Genomic DNA, 22,996 nt, shown 5'->3' on the forward strand with positions numbered 1-22,996 from the left:
TTAACAAGCTTCCTCTGTCAGTGGATGCTCCATCAGTTCAAAATAAAGGGGAGACCACAAAGCCGAGTGTTTCTATCAATTTTGTGGGCATATGAGAATTTAACCTCCCACTTCAGTGAATTAATGAATCAGTAACATTTACTGCATCACTTTGTCAGGGCAACACAATCAATACGAGCTTCTCTTTCTCTCTGTTTTTCTCCATCTGTTCAACTTTTTTCCTTTTTCCTCTATGGTTTTCTCTTTTCCAGTGACTATTCATTCAACTGGAAGCTTCATGGTAATTGTGGTGATTGCTTGTCTATGGTGACTTCCGTAACTGAGCTTTGTGCCGTGGGAACACGGAGAATATACGATTTTCAGACTCAGCATTTGTAGCCATATATGTGAGCTGTTCCTGCTGCCAGATACTTAGGGACCACCACAAAAAGAGGGAGGGAAGGGTTTCAAGAACCACCCACAGTGTCTATATGCCTTTGCTTTAGGAAAGATGGATATAATTAAGTCTCTTTTAACTGTGCTGAGAAAAAAATATTTCAATTAAAAAAATACTTATATTGAATATATGTGTTGTTTCCCAACTGTCAAAAACATGATGTAAAGAACATTGTCAGAGTTAGAACAGGTTGAATACTGACATTAAAACACTAAAAATAGTGATAGTAAAAATGGTCCTTGTAAAATATTGTGTCAGTGTTACTTTGGATTGTTACAGATTGTGGGTAAATGTTTAGATATTGCATTTTATTTAAATTAGCTTACAAAACTATTTATTCAAGGCTTTTATTGTTTGTTGTGGAGCTCAAAAAAATAAAACCAGCATTATCCCAACCCATACTTCCCTGTCTCTCCTCAAACTGGTCTTTTATTCAATTATACATATATTATCCTGCTTAGTGAATGTTGTACTGCGCTCACCTTTCTCAGCTGCTAAATAGTTTCATTTCCTTTCAACTGCTCATCAGAGGAAAACTGATTAAAAAAATTTGAAGGCTTTTTGTCATGGGCATTGTTAGCCCAAAGGAAAAAGTGGTTTCTGCTTAGAGTATATCCTCTAACTTTTCAGATTGCAAGGAGTGTTAGCTTGATCTTTTTTTGTCCTTAATCACTCCAGTGGAGTTGTCACAGAGTATAGCAGTTTGGAAACCATTTGTCAAATCACATATCAAACAATTTGTGTTACTAGTAATGATCAGGAAGCGTGATGAAAAGCAGTACTTCGAGTTAGAACAGGCACCAAGAAGCTAGTGTAGGGCTTAAATCTTTTGGCAATTACATTCATTACTTTGACTGTAAAGGATACCCTGTTCCTCTAGAAAAATGAAGAGAATGTTTACCTCTACTAGTAGCAAACATCTTTAAGAATAATACAATATTGAGAGAAGATGCTTTTTTTGTTTTTTTACCTTACAGTACTCCTACTGCAGTACTGTATGGTACTTTCCTCCAGAAGACTAGGTTAGAACTGATCTAATATAACCCTCTTTGATTTTCTGTGTAAATGAGTATTTAGACAGCAAATGTGTTAAATCAGATATTTTTTCTTTAGCAGAGTAGTTTTTCCTTGGTGTCTATTTAGCCACTTTACAGGCTGAGGTTGTGGTTATGTGGCAACAGAAGTAGTAAGATCAAGTCATCACAAAGTGCATAATCTTGCATTTGACATTGATGCATTTAATTTGTTTCAATCTTCTTTTTTCTTTGTTCTGATCCTCTTTTGTTGACATGAAGCTTGGGAAGCAATGAAGTCCTACTTGTCATGTTTAATAAATATTAAAATCAGTATTCTCAAACACATCCAGTAATCACTTCCTCTCTATTGCAACCTACTGTAACCACTCTGTAAGGCATGTTATTGTTTGTTTTTTAGTCACTGCAATAATAAATTGCAATTTTTCAGTTACACAGCAGTTCATAAATGAAAAGACACCTCAATCTGAAATTTTACTACAGGTAAACCTGTGTTGTATACTGGTATATTTTTAATTTGCTATTTTTCCATAATTATGCTGCATACAATTGAAATCAAACTTGGATGTACTGTGGTTGTATAAATAATACTTGGCTTATTGTTCGTAGACTCCTATTCCTGACCTCTCCTAGAGGTAAAACTAGAATAAAACTTTGCAAGTTATGCAGTTTGAACATATTAAACTGTGTTTAGTTCTCAGTTGTGATCACATGTGGGGGTGGCTTGGTGTTGTCTTTACATTTGCTTCTCCCTAGTTGTTCATACTTAAAACTGAGGCAAACTGGTCATTTTGGTTTCAGGCAGTGTTTAATTGCTTCTGATTTTGACCCCAGCATCATGGAGTATTGGCACTTATTTTTTTAGTTCTTTTATTGACTTGTGTTGATGCATCTTGTTTTGTCAGTAGCCCTACAGCTGTTTCCTTTCTTTTTCCTGCATCATGTTCCTTCAGTACTTCTATTCCAGTCATAAATAACTCCTGCTGTCCTTAGTTACTCTCTTCATTTCTGCTTTTTCATCCTTTAAAACTGGCTCTTCTACTTCTTTGACTAAGCTCACCGTAGTTTGTGTACCTATTTTTGTAGTTTTTCAACTGTTAGCTGATTTCCTAACAGAAACAGATCTAGATCTTTGGGGAAGGAGTTGGTCATTGCAACTTCTGCTTTAGCTCTTCCTTCTTGCTTTCCATCTTTTTGTCCTGTGGTGGTCCACTTCTATCTCAGTTTCCTTGAGTTTTCCAACGATTTTTTATAATATTGGATAAGAAAATGGAAAACATTTAGATACCTAGGGACTATGTCTCTCTATCAACGTTTTCATTTCCCTGTTTAGGTCTCTTGGTTTTCAGATGTCCTCCAAGAACACTCATGTCCTTGTTACTCAAGGAAGTCCAGAATAAAATTGTCCCTCTTTTCATTCACCATTTTACATACTCAAAATTGTACAGAGATCCTTTCCAGCCAACAATCCAAAGTCCTAGTTTTACTTCTCATGGGCTGTGCATCATGTAGGTTGGAATCTAAGCTCGTGACAGCTGTCTTTTTTTATTTTAATATGAAACACCCCTTCCTGAGGACTCCAGGGCTAGAATCAGACTATTGCTTGTGCTACAGCTTGTAAACTTGCTGTCTGATTTTTTTTTTTTCCTGTGCTCATGGGTGCCACTGGCACAAACAAAAGTTGATTCTTTAATTGGACAGTTCTTGTGTGGTGAAGTGGAATTGTCAGCAGTAGTTCCAGTTCCAGAAAATTAAACGGTCTTTAAAATACTTTGTGAAATACTACTATTTGTGACAAAGTGCAGTGTATTATGGAGGAACAGGCTAAGGTGAAGTTTGATATTGCCTGTGGTCTCTTAGACTGCATAGTTATAATTTCTATGCAGGTAAGGAGGAGGAGATGTTAATTCCATGTTGTTGCCAGAAATACAGCATAAGGTCATGTAGCTGATATGGTAGAACACATTACTTTCTGGTATTCTTCCCAAAACTGCTTAATAACAACATTAATTATCTGTGCCTCAAGGAGATAGCACCATGGCTATTTTTTCCTACTGTCTAATAGCCTCTGTCTTACCAAAATGAGGTAGATTAGGCTACCTGCTTACAGCAGTAATGTTGTTTGTGACACATAAATAAAATTAAGTGTTCCCTATGTGTTGCTGCATTTCCCTGCAGTTTTATACATCTGATGATAGATGTTCCTGTCGCCTGTTTAAGGGGCCTTTGTTACCAGAAGTAGCGATATCAGTTCTGAACTTCAGAGTTCATCAAATTTGGAAAAGCCCATGTGAATAATGCACAGCAATTAAAAATAAATTGTCTAGCAGGCATTTATGAGGTTCCTGTAAAAGAACATCCTAATATTGTAAATAGTTCATGTAGAAATGGTGACTCATCTTACCGTCTTACATAACTACAGAGCAGAAACTGCAAGAGGAAAGTGTTGAGTTCAACAGAATGCTTTGAAGAGGGCAAGGGTTAAAATGATAGAAAACAGAGTTGTTCTGAGGGAGGGAAAGGCTTCTTTTCTCTTCCAGACCAGAAATTTAAGACATTGTGCATAATGTGAAGATAAAAATTGTATAATGCAGAAGGAAAACTTTTTCTTCCACTGCTATCATGTCTAAACAGTTCTGGATGCAATATGAGTTTGCCAGTGTTGTTGAAGTCTTCATAAAACTTGTTTTGATTTTTGTCTCATGCTTCCTTGAAGACTCAAATGGTAAACATTTGGGCATAATGACGCAAACAGTAGGCTATCAATCAATCCCAGTTTTCACAGCATTGTTGTTCATTCAGAAAAGCTGTGTGAACTGACCTCTTTCTACAGCAGTGTCATTAGTTCTTTCAGAAATAAAACAAGGATCAAAAAGGCTTCCAGGATTTTTCTCTTAAGACTCGCTGTACTGAATGATTTTGTAAAATTAGAGATCAACTGTTTTCAATTAACGCTCAGCTTTTTTTAATGCATACTGTATGAGAGACTACATATTAATAGTTTTTGTTCTCTCTAAGTTTTCTAAGCATTGACTTCCAGTAAATTAGTAAAACAAAATCAAATTTAGATTAGATTTGTCATGTAGGGTCCTAACTTTGATGGAAGTGACAAACAGTGCAATAGAAGGAGGTAAATGTATGCAATATGAATGTCTCTGGATTGATATGGTATCTAAGTGGGTTTGTGCTGTCTGAGGTCAAATTAGCTGGACCTGGGGTTTATTGTGGGAGCTGCACAGCAAGGAGAGGATCAGCAGACCTTGCTGCTCTGGTGAGCAAACCTAGGAAGTAAATTTAAGAAGTTTTCACTCTCCATATCTAGCTAGTAAGTCTGATTACTTGTGCTCTCTGCAGGCTGTTGTCTGCTTTTCAGTGCTGTGGAGGTAGTGTTGAAATATTTTTCTAGACCACCTAAGTTTAAAAATATAACTAGCCCTTAGCAGTTTTTGGCAGTTTTTAGCCACAGTTTCATCCTACACAGATATGACAGTATGGTGAAGGGTTAGAGGTCTTACAGTGTGCAGGCATACTAAAAGATGATTAAAAGCTGCTCCTCCACTATCAGAGTCATCTTGCAGTTCAGAACTGAACTTGGGACCGATACTTAAGCTATTCTACTTTCCTTGTTTCCTTGACTCAGTGGTGCTCTCCATGTTAGAGGAGGTCATCATGTATGTCTCCTTTCTGGTGTGAGTCATTATTTGTGCCTGTTAGCTTTTCCTAACCAGGCCATCTGCTTGGATTATCCTTCTGCATCTGCCTTTCATCGTCTGACTTCCGACTTTCTGACTTTTTTTATTTTCCACAGCCACACACACCTAGCTGCCCCAGTTGCTTTCTTTTTTTTTTACAAGTTGAAGATTTTTTTTTTTCATCTGTGTTCAAGTTGCATGCCTTTTGATTAGGTAGTTCTTTTTGATTAAAAGGAGTGGAAGTCCAGAGGTTTATTTCAGATGATAGAATTAGTAGTCCAGACTACAAAATTAATACACGGTTAATTTTCCATGACTACACAGAAAGGTGCAAATAATCTGAGACTTTAATAGTGTGGCAACTGTGCTGTTTATATGTCTTCTTGTTAGCCATCTTCATTTCTAAACAGGCTCTTTGCATAATCTTATCAGAGAGGGCTTCTCTGTATGCAGAATCTTCTGGCTTGTTTGCTCTCAAAAGAAAAGAAAAAGCATGGTGGCAGTCTGGGGCTGGATGTGAATTTTCTGCATAGAATTTCTCAGCAACCAACAAGTAGCCAGTCAAGAGTGGTGATTATCCTGCTGTTTTCAGTGTTGGTGCAGCCTCGCCCCGGGTGCTGTGTGCAGTCCTGGGCCCTGCGTCCACTTAAGAAGGATGTGACAGTCCTTGAGTGCCTCCAGAGGTGACAGAGCTGGAAAGAATGTCCTGTGAGGAGCGGCGAATGACACTGCATTTGTCTAGTTTGGAGAAGAGGCTGAGAGGAAACCTCATGGCTTTCTACAGCTTCCTGAGGAGCAGAAGAGGAAAGGGAGGAGCTGATCTCTCCTCCCTGGTATCCAGTCATAGGACATGTGCGAATGTCTGAAAGCTGTGCCAGGGGTGGTTTTGATGCAACGTTAGGAAGCATTTCTTTACCAAGGCAGTGGTCAAACCCTGGAACAGGCTGCCTAGAGAGGTGGCCAATGCCCCATGCCTGTCAGTGTTTAAAATGCATTTGGACAATGCCCTTAATAACATGCTTTAACTTTTGGTCAGCCCTGAGCTGGTCAGGCAGTTGGACTGGATGATCATTGTTAGGTCCCTTCCAACTGAAATGTTCTAATCTAGTCTCTCCTCTTCCATTCTTAAATTTTCCTAATATCACAAGAGTAATGTGCTTTTCCTTTGTGACTTAGAAGTGGTTTCTGGGCATGCACATGCATGCACATTCAAAAGGGTGGAATTTAGGAAGAGGTACAGCAAATAAGGAAATAATCCTGTTTCTCGGACAAGCCTTTGGAAATTTGTTCAGCTTCAGCTACGTTTGTTCTGTTGGCCACCCAGTAAGTTTTATTAGTATCAGACTCCAGACTATTCTCTTTAAATTTGTCAGAACACAAATGACTTGATTCAGGCACAACAAAGTTTAAGTCTATTATTAACAGTAGTAGTATGAAATGGAGAAAGTAGAATCCTCCACAGAGCAAAATAACTTCTTCAAAGTTTAACTTATTCTGTTTGGAATTCACAAGCCAGCATTTCTAAAATTCTTTGCAGAAAAGAGATGGGATTTTTCATCTAGGAGCAGACTGCTTCATGGCCTGCAGTAGAGTTGCACTTCCTGCAAGCGTCGGTGTCCTATCCCCCAAATCCCTCATGGAATGCTATGGACCTGAAAATCTAAGCAGTCAAGGAAAGGCTGAGGTGAATCACTAGAAATTGAGCAAGTTTTCTGTTAGCAATCTGCCATGCATATGGGTTTTAAGAAAACTTTTGGAATTAAAGCGTTTTGACAAATTGTTTTCATTGTGAATTTTCAGTTTTAAAAAGAATATTTTTTTGTGTTTTAGGATGAGACCTCAGGTTGTTTATGTACGGACATTGCCATGTGTTCCTACACAATTTATTACTTAGACAAAAGATAGGTGAAGAAAGACAAAGAGGAAGGAGAAATTAGAGGCACAGAGGGGTGATGTGGCTTGCACCTGGTCACACTGAGGTCAGTAGCACAGTTAAGAATTGGATTTTTTTTAATCCTGATCTAAATCAGTCTGTCTCGCCCCAAAGAGATCACAGAGGTCACTCGGTATGACAGCCATTGAAAACTTCACAGAACAAACAAACAAAAAAACAAAAACAAAACAAAACAAAACCACACACACACAAAAAAAAAAAAAAAACCCACACCTTTATTCTGGTTTCTCATATATTCTTGCTCTCAGAAACAAGCATGTCAACAACTGAAGTACACAAAGTATATAGACTTCCTGGTTATTTTTTATGGCTAATTTCACAGAAAATGTGAGAACGCTCAAAGTTCTCTTTTCTGGTAGGAGTCGTCATCTTGTTAACATACATATGATGTACCATCACTGCTGCCTTTAGTGCTGTAACTTGTGCAAGTGTACATGTAGACTTTAGTGGGTCTACCAAAACTTCCAGGAGAAGGCAGTAAACCTCTGTGAAGACTTGCAACATGAAGTTCTCAACAATGACACTGCAGTGCACAACCAGATTTAGGCATTATGGTGTCAGTGTTTTCATTTATACTAGTAAAAAAAGAAGGCTAGAACATGTGTTGTTTGTGCTGTATGACTATTAGCAGTTCTCTGGCATAATTTTGGTCTAAGCCAATAAATCCTCTCTCAGAAAACTGGAGCACTGTTTATGGATTAACGGTCTCAGTAAGCGATGTGGAGGGGGAGACAATTTGGCTGCGTAGGCAGGAGGTGTTCTCTGGCACTTGCCCTGCGGTCCAGAGAGTGCGTTCTGGTCCGTTTTATGAGATACATCTATGCCTTTAGATGAGGTATGTGTGCTGTATCTTTAGGAGGTGTCTGAATAAAATCATTCCCCTCTTCCTTGCTTCTCTTAGGCAGTCTTGTTCTGTTCTGCCTTGGTGTAACGTATAGGTTTAACTTGATTTTCGCAGGAGATTAACATCTTACAGGGCTGAAACAAAGAGAACTTGCAAACCTAAAGGACCTGCAAAAAATATTTAGTAGAAAAGTAGCTGCCTTACCAGTAATGTAAAGCAGAGTAATCCACTAATTACTGTCCTACTCTGTTCTCTAAGGATTCCGCAGCACTTGTTAATAGTAATTGTCCCCTTCTTGAATACCTCATTTTAATCATAGATTTTGATAACTTCACATGCAATAGATAAATTGTACTTTCTCTCTTTTTTTGGCACCTGTAGCGATTTGGAGAATATCTGTAAGAAAATAAATGTAAAACTTCTCCGTATGTGAAAGCTAAAATCTTATGCAGTGGTTTGACACGTGCACAGAGGTGCTGTAGTCACTCAAGATTTGAAAGCCTCTTGTGCTCCTTGCACTTTTTCCTGGTGGCATCATCACCACACTTACAGTGGCAAAATGCAGTGGGCATCTACACTTTGGAAAACTTCAGTAAGTCCTGTACCTTAATGCAAACTGTTACTCACTGTCAATTTAAGCAAAGAGCATAGATAGATGCGTCAGATACACAAATAGATGCCATTCTGCCACTTTGGATGTTGAGGATCAGTATCCTCAGATGGAAGAGGAGGTTGCAACTCTCTTTAAAATTGCAAACTAATGCAGCAAAATTATCTGTAAGTCATTTCAGAGCTACGTACCTGCAGTGTCTTGTCCGCATAGGTAACAGTTCCTAGTAATGTTACTAACTAATCACTGATATTTAGCAAATTGTTTGCAAATGCTGTATGTATGCATTAAAAGTTTTATGCATCTACTTTTCTGCTGTAAAGTGCAAAAATACTTTCTGAACTCTAAAATAAAACACTCAAGTTACTAGTCAATCACTTTAAAAATAAAGATTATATGATAATCTATCAGCTTTGAAGCCATCTCTCTTTGGAATGGAAAAATTAAAATGAGCTTTTGATAAAAACTCATTTCCAATCTTAACTGAAAAGGTAGCTGTTTTGGGGAGAGAGTTGTTTATTTATTAAAGTTACTGTTCAGTGTAGAGAGCCCTTCAGGTAGTGCATTACTGCTTTACTCTTAAGATTAAATTCTTTAATTTTACTGTGGTAGAGATATTTGAATATATACTTCAAATATATTTGTATACATCAAATACTTGAATCTACTGCTGTTTAAAAGAATTTACTGTACATGTACAGAAAAAGATATTTCATGTGTGCAAGCTCTATTGCATGCTCATTAAAGAATTTTTTTAATGAATAAGGGCCTGGAAGAAGCTAAGGTAAGTATTTTAGCAAAGGTTTGTATTTCTCTGATAAACAGCACTCCCCTTCTGTTTGTGATCACAGGATGAAAGCTCTTTAAGCTTGTATATGTACAATTTTACTGCTACATCATGTAGTATGCTCTTAAGATTGAGATCTCATTCCCCAGGAAGCATTTCTGTCTAAGATTAATTGCCCTTTTAAAATCAGTGTTTGATGTATTCCTTGGCTATATCCTGACTCACTTTAGCCCTCTTTGACCTGACCCCGCTGACTATTACCGCCACGGCTGAAGCAGAAATCCTTCAGCTTGATCTATGCAGTACAGACTTGAGCCTGTGGTTTTTCACATCGATGGATTCAATTAGCCGAGATTTTACCGATCAGCTTAGCAGAGGTGGAAGCATTTGTCAGGCATGGAACAAAACTGTCTGTATTTTGGAGTTAACTGAGTAGCTCATCTCTGTTTTCATGTGTGGCTTGCATGTGAAGTTGTTTACTTTGTTAAATACCATAATAATATTGCTGGAAGTTGCATTTTAAAACGAGGCAAAGCCAGTTTATTTTTCTCCAGTTAAACAGGGGAAGGTACAAAACATGAAATAGCAATCATTAAGCCTTTGATCTGTCTATGTCGCTTATCACTTTTCAAGCAAATGTTTTTAAATTGTAATTATGTCCAAATGTCCACTTTGAATTTGATTTGTTAAACTGGGCAGATAAACTAACGATCACCATTATGGCTTGATGAAAACAAGTAAATATGCTGGTCTTTTCTGTATTGACAGTGATTTTGCAGCAACAGTAATCCTTTGCTTTGCTAGGAACAGTTCGTCATTTGATTAGCTGAAAAGTTCATTATAAAAGATGGACAACCATTAGAATTGAAGAATACTTGCAGGCATGATGTGAATTATAGTAACTTGAAAATAAAGTAAAATAGAGGTTGAAAGTTCAAGAATGCCATTAAAAAGCTTTAAAAGTGTACGAACGTGGATATGCATAGGGAATATATAAAATCATTGTATTGAGGATTTGCTATTTAATTGTTTGGCATAACAATATTTTGAAAGCAATGGCATTATAGAAGTTCTCACAAACTGTTAGCAACAAGAGGTCTTTTACAGAAAATTGATTTGCTTTATACTAATATAGAGAAAAATCTTTATAAAATGTTTCATTTTGGTCAAGACGCATATTGGTTATATTAGGCTCCTTAGCTGTATACCGAGGTAGCCTTAATTTCTCAAGGTCAGCTGTACACAGTTTAGAGGGAAGGAAAACCTCAAATCTCATTAAGGGCATGGTACATGAAAGGGTTAAGTTATTGTCAGTCGAGATGCCTGCTGTTTTAAAAAGCTACACAACTCCTAAAAGTGATGTAGCTGGCCCGCAGCAATGGAAAGCATATTATGGATGAGTTGGGCTCAATTTGTTGTGCATTCAAGTGCTGATCTTTTCATGCACATCTTGCCTGTTCCTTGTATATATAAATGTATTGTGTGCTTGCTTGTTATGTGAACAGCAGCCTGATTTGCATTGAGATTTGCCACTTCGTTCACATGTGCACAGCCAAACTTTAACAGATGGCAGAAATTTGGTTTATAAGCTTCCAATTGCTAACCCCAGTCCCTTATAAGCTAGCACAGGCTTATTGCTGGTTCAGGGCTGAAGGTAAGGAAGAAAGGGTATAAGAGTGTTTCCTGGGAGTTTCATCTTATAAAATTTCTTCTTTTTTCCTCCCTGAAGCTACATGTTTGATGGGAAGCATCTTGGGCTCAGTCATTGTAAGGTCTTCTAAAACCTTTTAACTACTAAAATGCTAGATATTCTGTCATAAATGAGTTTGGGACCTACTAGAACTCCATTAAAAAGCTTCTATTAAAAATACAAGAATAATTTTTTTCAAAAACCCAAACAACAAAGTTTATGTAAGTAAAGCTTTCATTTCCATCCTCTGTCTGCTTTTCCTTTGAGCTGCGTGAACTTTTCCACAGAAGGTAGTCTTAGATGGCATTACTGTCAGTGTTGACTGTTTTGGAGTGCCTGGAGACTTGTTAAAAATAGTCTGCTCAGGCAGTCTGGACTTAGTGATGTCTGAGGCCAAATTCACTTTCTCTAGGAACTTTTTCAGCTGGACAGAAAAGAGTTTTCTTGTTTGCTTACATACTTTCTGGCTGCTATGAGATTAGAAGTGTAACCCAGGTTCTTGTAAACTGCTCTAAAGTATAATAGACCTTTGCTTGTGGGGATTAGTTTAATCCACATTTTTTGTTATGTTTCAGAAATCTGGCTAGCCTGAGGATAGACTTGAGGTAGAAGGTGACAGGAAGGAATGAGAGAGGGGAAAATTGCATGGAAAAGAAAATTATGAATGGGGGGGATGCCAAGTATTCGATCTGGTCTCAGTATTTAATGATACTTAAAGGATGATACTGCATAGTCATTTACTTTCATTTTGAGGGTAGAGAAAGCTAGGATTGTGCTGGAAAGTAATCCAGGGAATCTAATTGTACTGAGAACTGTGATAAAGAAACTGTTTTCCTCTTCTTTAAGTCACAAATGTCTAAACTCAAGTAGGGGATGTTTATGCCATGAGAAGACCATGTAGAGATCAGCCAACTGGCCTATGCCAAAACAGTGTCAAGAAATACAGCAGTAGTTAAAGCTAAATCAAGGAACATGGACTTCATGATCGTGTTGCAGTGGAGGAATTAGACTTTTGTAGTCAAGTACTTTGCAAGAAGAGTTCACTGAGGTTGATCATAGTATATTGAACTAAGAAGTAGTAGTTCTGGAAAAGAGTGGGTCTAATGTTTTGAACACTTTATTTTGGGGAAGAATTTAAAAATCATACTAATGAGTTAGAAAAGATATGTTAAGCACTCTTGTTCTGTTATCTGTAAGGAGTCCTTCAGTAAAAGTATTAAAACTTAACATTCCTTTTAAAAGAAATTTTTAAACAAAATACAAAGTTGTGAATTTTATTTACCATTAGTTGTCTCTAGGCCAGGAACTTCCCATAGTTAAAAACTCTCTGGGATATCTATGTAGATATCAAGAATATCCAGAGCTGAGAACATATATTTAGGAAAATTGTGGCCTCAGGTTGAGGAATTGAACTCATGTTACTAACAATGGTTAAAATTATATATTCTTGTTGCTGCCCGTTTACCAGATCTACCTGATCATTTTTTTGTACTCATATTGGGCGGTTGGATTATATCCAGGAAATGAAGTTCTTTTTCTCTAAACCACATCTTGTGTTTGGAGCAATGTTTGTTACAGATACCGAATCATTTTGAGGAAGAGGACTTGTTCTGAATGTTGTGTTGACCGTGTATTTCTGTGTGTGAATTCTTCACCTGAAACTAGCACCACTGGCTTTCCCCAGGGCTGACAGGATATGTAGGCAGGAAGGAAAAGTCAATCCTGTGCTTTCATGTCATAAATCGGTCGCTAAATTTTTGAGGTCAGAAGAACCTTTTGTTGTGGCTAGGCTATTTTAGCATCGACTTTGCAGAATTTTTAATATGTTCTTGCTCTTGGTCAGAAGATACTGAACAAAGTGTCTTGCTCATTGTGATCCAATATATCATCTCTGTTTCTGTTTAAACTGCTAATTATTCCAAATTAGGGGAGGGGAAAGGGATAAGGATTTTGCTAGTTTATGTGGCATTAAAGTAAGGCAAAAAGTGTGTTAAGATTGCTATGGAAAATGAGTCACTTTCAGTAATGGAGCATACTACTGTGAAAAGCAGGGTGGAATTCACAGAAAAGTAAGGAAAGCCAGGAAGATGATGGCAGAAATAGACTAGTATGAAGCTTCTGAAGACCATATTAAGATTTTATTCCTTGTTTAAAAAAATTAACTAAAAAAAACCCCACTTAATGGAATGTGTAGTAACTTTAGACCTTGAAGCTTTAATTTCTTAAATATAAATATTTTGTATCATTAAAGAGGATTTAGCTGTTCACTGTCTGAAGTACCTATTCTGAGTTCATTCAAAGAGCAAGTGGTCATTTGGCCAAGAGGTTTGACCAAGCTCAACTTTTTTTTGTGTGCATTTCCCATAAAATTCTCTAAGTATTGAGCACCTGTTAGTACTCAGCTGAGAAGGTAAGATTTGTTCAAAATACACGTTTGGTTTTCTAATTGAGACTTTTATATTGAGGTCATCATTATTGTGGAATCTGAACATCTCACCATATTTCTATACTTTGGTCACTATTACACGTACACGTTTGAAACGGATTGCAGAAGTGTTACGGTCAGATTTGAGTGAATGGCAAAGCCCAAAATATTATGTTTTTAACTTCTAATTTATTTTTTTTAAGATACTTAAGAAAATAAAGTGTGAATATTTGATTTATAGATGGGTTGAATTCATTCTGTAGCTAAGCTTGCGCATTGAATGAAGAAATATTTTGCCATAAATTAAAAAAGATACAGTATCTGGCTAAAATAAATACAAAAGAGATATGAACATGTTGTTTGTTTTTTTTTTTAAGTCTACAGATATTCTATGAGCACGTGATTTTTGTAGCACACACAATGAAAATAATTGTGAAGCTTGTTTTGTGGTAAATGATATCCAGTCATTGCCAATTTTAGTATCAGACATTGGAGCTGGTTTCAGTTTTGGACAGGCTGCTGTTGAAGAGCTAGATGCTGTTCATCAGTTTCAGTGCTAGCAGTTGAAGGATCCCTGTATCAAATTGAACCGTTACTGTCAATATTGAGCTTTTGGGGTTTTTACAGATGCTACCTATTAAAAAGTGCAAAAACTGAAGTTCATTCATCGAGTGCTTGTTTATTTATATTCTATTACTGCTGCAGAAGTCACTTGAGTACTTCTTTAGATTTCTCTGTATGTTCTAGGATATCCAAACCAAGGTGCCTAGGGAGGGGAAGGACAACTTCAGCCACTATCCTCTTCTTACCACCTCTGGGTACAGCTCAGAACATAGTCTTTGAATTTGCATGCTGTGTATCTGTAAGTTACTTCCTAAGAGACCCTAAAGAGATGGATTAAAATCTTCCCAGTGAAGATGTTGGTGTGTCTCTTCAGATTCAGAAATGTCAAGACTCACACTGTCAAGGACTGCTCTGGCTGCTTCAAGGTATATGCACATGTGAAGGCCTGCTCTCCGACCTTGTAATCTGAGGACCAGGAGAGCTGGAAAGGAAAGCAGCCACACCACAGCCACAGAAAGAGACCTCTGCTCCTTGAAAGACTGACCCCAGATGAGTTTTTCTGCAGTGTGGTATAACCTATTGTCAGGAATGCCTTTAGTATCTCCTAGTCCAGCACATATGATGCAGTCAGAAGGTAAGCAAGCAAATGTTTATGGCCCACTTTACAGCTGAAAAAGCTGGAAACTAGGTCTGTTACATTAGTCATAAGGCTGCCACTGCAGGACACTTTCCTGGGTTATGTTTACTTCTTAGGTTTTTCAATATCCTTGTCCAATATAGTCCTTTTGTATCACGCAAGAAGCGCATTGTTTGTTCCTAGTTTGGAGCACAGGGTTCCATTTTCCTTTTTAGGGTTTTAAAGGCAATTGTATAAGTGGTGCTGCCCTGACTAAGAAGCTGTGGTTTCTGTGTTGTCTGTTTTGATGACTACAGTTAGGCTCTGGGACTTGCTATGCAGAGGACATACATATGGAGGATCCTAACTGAAGTACTCCAGAGACATTTTTGCTAAATCCTGAGTATCTAGTATTGTCTATGATAGAAAAAATATAAGCCAGCTAAATTACTGTGACAGGTGGTTGGTAGAGGCCACAAATCAGAAGGGAGGTATTTCATCTCATTGAAGAATTTAAGTGGTGCATCACATATGTATTCTGGCTAGAGAAGCTGATCTTGTGAAGGTGGAAGTGAGTATGTAGTTGCACCATTGGTGAACATTTTGGTGCTAATCTAAAAGATGTCTGAAATATGTACCTTGGCCAAAAGTAGTACCTTCTCACTATTCTGCTCTTAGGCACTTGAATCCATCTCAAAGCAATTCTTTTCTTTTCCATCTGTCTTTTAATTCCTCCTTTCTAGTTAAAAGATAATTCAGTAGAAAAATGTATTTACATTGCATCAAGGGTATGTGTAGCAATCTCAACTGATGATGAATAAGCTAATTAAATTATTTTGTCTCCTAATATTCAATGGCTTACTTTGTAAGCAATGACTTAAATAGCTAAAGGAAATAGAAAAACTTACCATGCGATACCATGACATTGCACATCTTTGTACCTTCTCTGAAGACTACAAATTTTGTCCTCTTTGCTTTTTCTGTGTCTCGTTGATTCTTGAACATGGAGGGTTTTTAGAGGAAGCTTGGGATTAGCAGCAGCAAATACTGACAGAGTTAGGGCCTTCTTGTGAAAGAAGGGAGGGCAGACTTTAGCTGCCTCAGTTTGAGGAGGGCTTTGAGAGCTGCCTCAGGGACTCTGAGATGCAACAGCCACTATCTCTTGCTTCCTTCCAGCAGATGCCTATCTGCAAAAGAGAGTCCTTTGCCAGTACTTTCTTTGGCTGGGTCAGGGTGGTTTCCTGATCAGGAATGCTGAGGCATTTCATAGAGAAGCAGACCTCTTCTTAAACCCTTCACTTCAGAGCTGCCTGTTTCTTTCCATTTTCTGTACAGAGTTGGAAAATTCTTCTGACTTGACATGGTATGATTTATTAGCCTGGGTCGGGTACCTACTTCAAGTGTCGCAGCCCTTGAGTTTCTGTCTAAATTTAGTGATGTGAAATGTCTCAAAAATGTCTTAGTACACAACATGTCAGCATAGTTATCTGCCTTCTGGGGATGGAATACTGTTAAGTTTTACCAAAAAGCTCTATACTCTGTGCCTATGACTTGCCACTAGTGACTTTGGGAGCTATAGTGCTTTCTTTATTCATGGATTTCCACAAGGAAAGGAAAGAAAAATCTTTTTAAATCTGGGACAGCCACATTGATAGAATGTGACTTAATTTGGTTTGAGATTATTTTTAATTTTTTTTTTAAAATGCCAAAACAGTATTTATTATTTGCTTGTTACTTCAGTAATATAAAAATATGCTGTTTTTTTAAGTTAATAGTTACTGTGTACACACACTATCAAATCTTCCTATGAAACATATATTGCTGGGCTTTTATATTTCTGATATTTCCACTTCATGTTCTTCCTGAGATTAATCTGAAACAAAGAAACAATCTTTAAGTCATATGGTGGCTAACATGCAACATAGTTCTTTCCTGATTTAAAAAGGGGGAAAAAAGTCAGGGAGGTGACTGGAAAATATTAACTTCTTGATTTTGATGAAACCCCGGGTTTTTACTACATTACTGAATATTGTAAAACAGTTATTGACAGTCATGATATTATCAAGTGTAGACCCCATGCACTACAAATGAGCAGAGCTGTTGTCCTCATTTTTATAGGCCTGGTCCCATGATATAGAATGATGTTATTCTTCTTAGTAATTAGGTAATTTAAATCTTACATGCTCATCTAAATATCTGTTGTGTTTAGCAATTTGTACACTTTTGTAGAGGCATTTTGTCAGTCTAAAAAGACTTTATCAAAGAATATGGGGTGAGGAAGAAGAGAACAGCACTTGGTGTGTCAAGAGGCATACAAAATAAGCTGCAAATTTTAAGAATATGAACAATAATTGAAGAAAAAGTATTATGTAAATCTATTATATCTGTAAACTAGCTGGATAAAGCTTTCATGATACTTCATAAATCATCCAGAACCCAGATCACACTGGTAATGGTGGGTACAAATTAGACAGATGTTGAGAAAACTAGAATATTTTTCAGTTTGCGGGTTTTTTTTTATTGTATTTGCTCTTGACAACTTTTTGCAACATAAAGCAAAGGAGCCACCTGTAGGAGTGTGTGATTCAGAATGGGGAAGTTACTGAAAACATGAAAGTTGAAGGAAGTTTGGGTAAATGTGAGTTAAGGGAGTGTCTGTGGTCCCCAGTAACAAAAGGAAGGAAGAATGCTGAATTGAAAACAAAGAATTTTGTTAAGGAAGGCTACAGTAAATACAGAATTGGTAGGTAAGATCCCTTTAGTCAAGCCTCAAGGGGAAAGGGAATTAAGGAGAGGTGATGCTTTGTCAGAGATAATACTAAAGCACAAACAATGCTATGCAGAGACTTAGAGTTTAATTAAACTGTAAATTCTGCATTGACCTCTGAGACTTTCTTAGTTGTCTGAAGAACAGAATAAAAGACTTGTATGAGAAAGGGACAAAAGTTTGGTAGGGAGCAGGGTATGGAGACACCCAGATTAACCGCAATTCATTTTTAAGTAGGAGGCATCAAGGTAGTATGCACATGCACAAACATCCAAAAATCTTCTGTCACAGAGTAAAAGAAGAGCCATAGAAAGCATTTGTAATTTATAAGCCTCTCCTCCAATGACAAGAAAATCATACTGAGATTCTACAGTTTTTAATCTATTTTTTTGTGCAAGCTTTTGTGAAGTCAGCTATGTATAGGTGGCTAGCACAGTACTAATGCTGTAACAGCATTCTACCATCTGTGTGCAAATTAGTTGTTTCTTTAAATATTATGAAATGTAAAAAAATGTCACCAACTCTGTGGCCTATTTATGGAACACCATATAAAGATTTCAATTTGAAACTGTTAAATACATGTATTTGGGAGTTACTTTAATATTTAAAATATTTAGATGTTCCCTAACTTCTCAGTGTAAAAACTCAGTTTCTGAGATCTTTTCTTTTGGAGTTTGTACTCTTGACAATCTAACTGGCAATGTTTCAGCCCAGTAAATACCTGTTTTGGTTGGAAATACCAGAAGTTTATTTTTAAATTACGTGCCACATTCTTCTGACCTGTTTCAAATAAACCCAGAAACCAGCAATTGTTTATGCTTAATTTAGCATGATAATGTGTATACCATACTATTTAGAGAGTCAAGCTTTATATATTTAATCAAGAATTTGTCCAGAATATGATACCATATGTAGATAACATGTATCTAATGTATAATTCTTTAGGCAAACATAACTGTCTGCTTCTGCAGGAAGAATTGTTACTAGCATGAAGACAACACCACATTCTTCCTAGTCTAATTTAGCCTGTGCTGGCATAGATAACCAGTTATAATACAAACTACTTCAGGCAGCTGTCAAATCATCTTGGTTACCAAACAAAGATTTTGTCTATGTTATGAAAGAGGAATTATGCTACAACTAGGGTAGATAAATGAACGAGCCAGTAATGGTACCTTGACTTCTAGATTCTGCTGTCTTCCATGCAACTGCTGGGGAGTACAGTGGTTTGTTCTGTAATACCAACAGCTGAGAAGGGCATAAAATGCCAATTAGAGAAGGCAGTGATATTTTTGAACACTGAATGTGGATTTCACTGTGGTAGGTCCGTGTGAGAATGCCAGACCGTAGTATAAAAACAGTAGAAGGTCACTGCCTACTTATTTTCCCCTAACCATTATTTGGAGCATATTTCAGATGCTCTTCTCATCTCAAGGCTCTGAAATAAATTTTCGGGTTTGGGGTTTTTTTAGTTCATTTCATGGCAGTTATGTCAGTTGCTCTAGCTGGTTCCCATCATTTGGATCAAAGTGTTTGCATCCTCTGGGACAAGTATAAATAAAAAGAATTTAAATATTCTTAGAAAATATTCTTGTCATACTGGGAATCATTTGCTAACTTAGCTTTTCCAAGAGATGAAGCTAAGTGAGAAAAAGCTGGTGCCAACTCAGCCTTCTGAGTAACTCTGAAATACTGTTAGACACTTCAGTAAATTATGCTCAGCAAAACAAAATTACTTCAGGAATATTATGTATGTGACATACTACATGTAGTCCAGCTCTTTCAGGAGATCACATTGTTAATAATACAGCTTTATTAGTACGTTTTAGGAAGCTCAACTTCTTGAGCATGATCTGTGTTATAGATCATGCTCAAGGCTTATAGCTGGTGTACCAGGCTTATAGGTGGGTGAGGTGGATGTGCCTTAACTGTGCTGATGCCAAGGTGTGATCACTGTAGGAAACAAGATCTTGAAACTCTTAAAGAAGAGTGGCACTTTCATTGAGTTTCATTTTAACCCATTTTTTTCTTGGAATTAATTTTAACTCAAAGTTTCTTTCTCAGATGATAAAAATCTCAGCTTTCTCCATGCCAATATTTCCTGCTTTTCATTCTGCTAAATGTTAAACTCTGTAACACCAATTAAATATACCGTAAATTAAGCATAAGTAAATGTTTAACATTTCTGTGAATTTTGAATGTTATACTAGTGGTTTCTCTCTTTCTTTGAATTAGATGGAGAGCAGAAGACTCAAGTGATGATTCATGGAATTGAGCCAATGCTGGAAACACCCATACAGTGGCTAAGCGAACATATGAGCTATCCAGATAATTTTCTCCACATTAGTATCATTCCCCGACCTACTGATTGAAACTCGGCTGTATTGATATGAGAACCATTCTCAAGCTGGAATGAGAAGGGCATGTCAACTTCTTGCTTCTGTCAGTCTTGACGGAGGCAGCCTGACCAGAAAAAAGAAAAAAAAAAAAACCAAAAAAAAACCAAAACCAAAACCAACAAAAAACCTGAAACAAAACAAGTCCTCACTGCTGTAAGCCTAACAGGAAGAGAGATCCGATCATCAGATAAGGGCAATTGGGCTGATCTTATTTTGCATCACCGCTGTTTTTCTTCACCACTGTAATTAAATCAGTTGCGATATGAAAGAATTTACAGGACCTCTGCAAGTCTGCTGTTTTCTTGTAAAATATAATGAAGCTGAAACTGTCAGACGAAGAGCAAATGGAAATATGCCACTTGATTGTATTTCTGGTTAACAAATAAACAGGGCTGTTTCCTAAAGCGGTAGTGTTTCAACTTTGAGAGTGGAAACATTGGTTTAATTTTCTAGAAAGTTAGACACTGAGAGATTCAGTTACCAATAGCTTTTTGTAAAAGATCAAATTACTGTAAACCCATCTTTCCTTAATGAGAAGTTCATGTTTACAGTACATGTATTGGTATGCAAATGATCTTTTAACTTTGATAACAAGCAGTGAGAGATTTTAAAGTAAACCCGTGAGTATGTTTTGTCATTTAAAAACATGCACAACTTAATAACTTCCAAATACTTTTGATTTGTATGCTGTCACTGAAAACTCCAGTATGTTTATTATTCAAACCAGTTTTCATAGACTAGCAGTGATGTAGGATAATTTGTCTCAGGATTTGTCATGGAATTTCTTTGTGCTCATCTAAATTCTTTTTTTTTTTTTTCCCTGTAAGAATATTTTCTTAATTTAGTTTTAAAAGTTTAAAAAAAAAAAAAAAAAGTAAACGGATGTTGCAAATGATTGTATCCTGCTGTTTATTCCCATAGACTAGAAAGCAGTTAAATCATAGAATGATGAACAGATGTATTGCTTTTTAATAATTTCGAATTTTGGAAAGCTGAGGCTTTTCCAAACTAATTCTTCCTTACATCTGAGTTTAGTTTTCTACTGTGGTCCCTGAGCAATCCGTCTGAAATTTGGAAGCTTCTAATCTCATTGCACAGATTTTTCCCTAGTTTAGCAGATGTATTTTTAGGCTATTGGATCACTTTGGTTTCTAAGTGTTTGTTACCATTGCAGTACAAAAGACAGAGATTGAACTGAGTGAGAAAGTTGTCTGAGGAGACAATTGGCATAGCTGCTACTAGAAGTCTTACCATTTTTTTTGTGTTATGCTGAATTCATCAGTGCACTGTTGCTTTGTTTGCAGTTTGTTGCTGTTTGTGGCACAAGACTACGTTTGTAGTAGACATATTATCAAATGTAAAGAAAGCATGACAATTTTCTTTCAAAAATAGTAGCTGTTGAAGTTCCTGATGAAAGTCTTGGCCTGCAAATGTCCCGGTAACTCCCAACGCTGTTCCCACTAGTTTCCATGCTCCCTTTATGGTAGGATACATGCCTGTATCTGAAAAATAAGAAAATTAAAATCAATGAAACAAACAAAAAACCTCTTTAAGAAGCAAGAGGGGAAGGATCTCCTTGGGTGAGGATAGAAGTGAGGCTAAAAAAAAGTCACTAAAGGCAGAAAGTCAGTAGACAAATGAGGGTTTTAAATGTAAATGAGGAAATAGCACTAAGGAAATGGAAGGGAAAAGGTAACAGTGAAATAAACCTATGCTGTCTTCTGTGGGTCACGAAGAATTTTTAAAAAGAAAACAAGCCATGCTGATCTGTGTTTATCCAGAAAGGAAATATAATATTCTTATAGTGGGATGATTTGGGTGAATTATTGTAATTTCCAGTTCTGTTTGAAATTTTGATTATGGTGTTGGATTGGCATTTATGAACTTTCGTAGGCAAACACATCTAAATATTCTGGGGAATTTCAAAGTCCTGCCAATGGATAAAGCAAATATTTTGTAGAATCTTCATAGTAAAAAAAAAAAAAAAAAGAAGTCTTTTGTAGAGATATTTTTTCCATTAATCAGGATAAGAGGCAGTACATTTAAAAGACTGTCAAGATTGTGTTTCCTTTGTTTCAAGGTAAGCTGGAGTAAGTCACTGGCTGTTTTAATATATTCTACACCAGCATTTTAAGTCTGCAGCTCTCTTCTCATGGCCTGTGTTTGCTAGTAAATCAAACTTCTAAAGCCTCGCATGGAACAAAGAAATAGCTTGGCTTTAAAACATATTCTTTCCTCTTATTTTAACTATTTAAATTTTATTAAAAAATACAACAAAGTTTGAGTCTGTCTTTATTTCCAGCTAAATAGGGATCTTTGTCATGGAGTGACAAAAACATTTAATTAATACTTAATAAGTAGAAACTTCTTAAGGAGCTGGTTTGGTGATATATCTAAACAAAAGCACATCACAGAAATTAAGTGGTGTCTTTGCTTTCTCTGATTTAAATCACATTTTTGTAGTTTCTTTTACTTAGTTTGTGAATAAGAATAGCAAATGAAGGTGTGTTGTGGCTTAATTTTTTTTTATTTTTCACTTTGAAATGCTGTAACTTCTGGAAGAAAACATATTTGGTCTGAACTGGTCCGAATCTAAGAGTGTTCACTAAATTAACTTCACTAGTAAGGAAAAGTGCCATATAAAATTCTAAATGTAGAGGAGTATCTGGTGAGAAAGTTAATGATAGTTTAAAAAGAACAACATACAGAGCTTGTTGCTGTCTTCACTATACTTTACATTGTTTGGCAAATGACTACCTTCATTTTTGAATACTCAGTGAAGAAAGTGAATTTTTCCAGTTATTTCATTGATAGCACTGACTGTCATTCAACCCACTGTAAGTAATGCCTTTTCATTAATTGCTAGAAATTGGGTATTTTAGCGTTAAATAATTTCCATTAATTCTTTAGAGAGAGAAAAGAAAAAAGGCAGGAGCATCCTAAATAAAATAAATTGGTACTGGTTAAATGTTGGATGACATTGCCACTACGGGGAAGAACATCAGCTTGACATCTGAAGGCCTGGAAACCCTGAAGAATGGGAGCATGGGAAAAGATGTTGAACTGAATATACAGAGTAGGCACAGGGACTAAGAGAAGGATTTCTGCTTGGAAGTGAGTAGAGCTCATACAGTGGTGTGTTAGGCTGCTAAAGCACCTGGAATCCTGGGTTCCCGTT

At 36.7% G+C, this 22,996-nt stretch overlaps 1 protein-coding gene across 1 annotated transcript in view; it reads left to right on the forward strand.

Annotated features, from left to right (window-relative positions):
• The window catches only part of LOC103773064 (autophagy protein 5-like), a gene marked incomplete at its 5' end in the record, with an annotated part of 41,769 nt that extends 21,978 nt beyond the window's left edge, over positions 1-19,791 (forward strand). The window contains one exon of the mRNA XM_008940417.1: positions 19,655-19,791. Within this exon, the coding sequence (XP_008938665.1) occupies positions 19,655-19,791 (137 nt within the window). The remainder of the gene's footprint in view (positions 1-19,654) is intronic.
• Positions 19,792-22,996: the final 3,205 nt, after the last annotated feature.

Source organism: Merops nubicus, unplaced genomic scaffold (genome assembly GCF_000691845.1).
Source record: "Merops nubicus isolate BGI_N331 unplaced genomic scaffold, ASM69184v1 scaffold7315, whole genome shotgun sequence".
Lineage (NCBI taxonomy): Eukaryota > Metazoa > Chordata > Aves > Coraciiformes > Meropidae > Merops > Merops nubicus.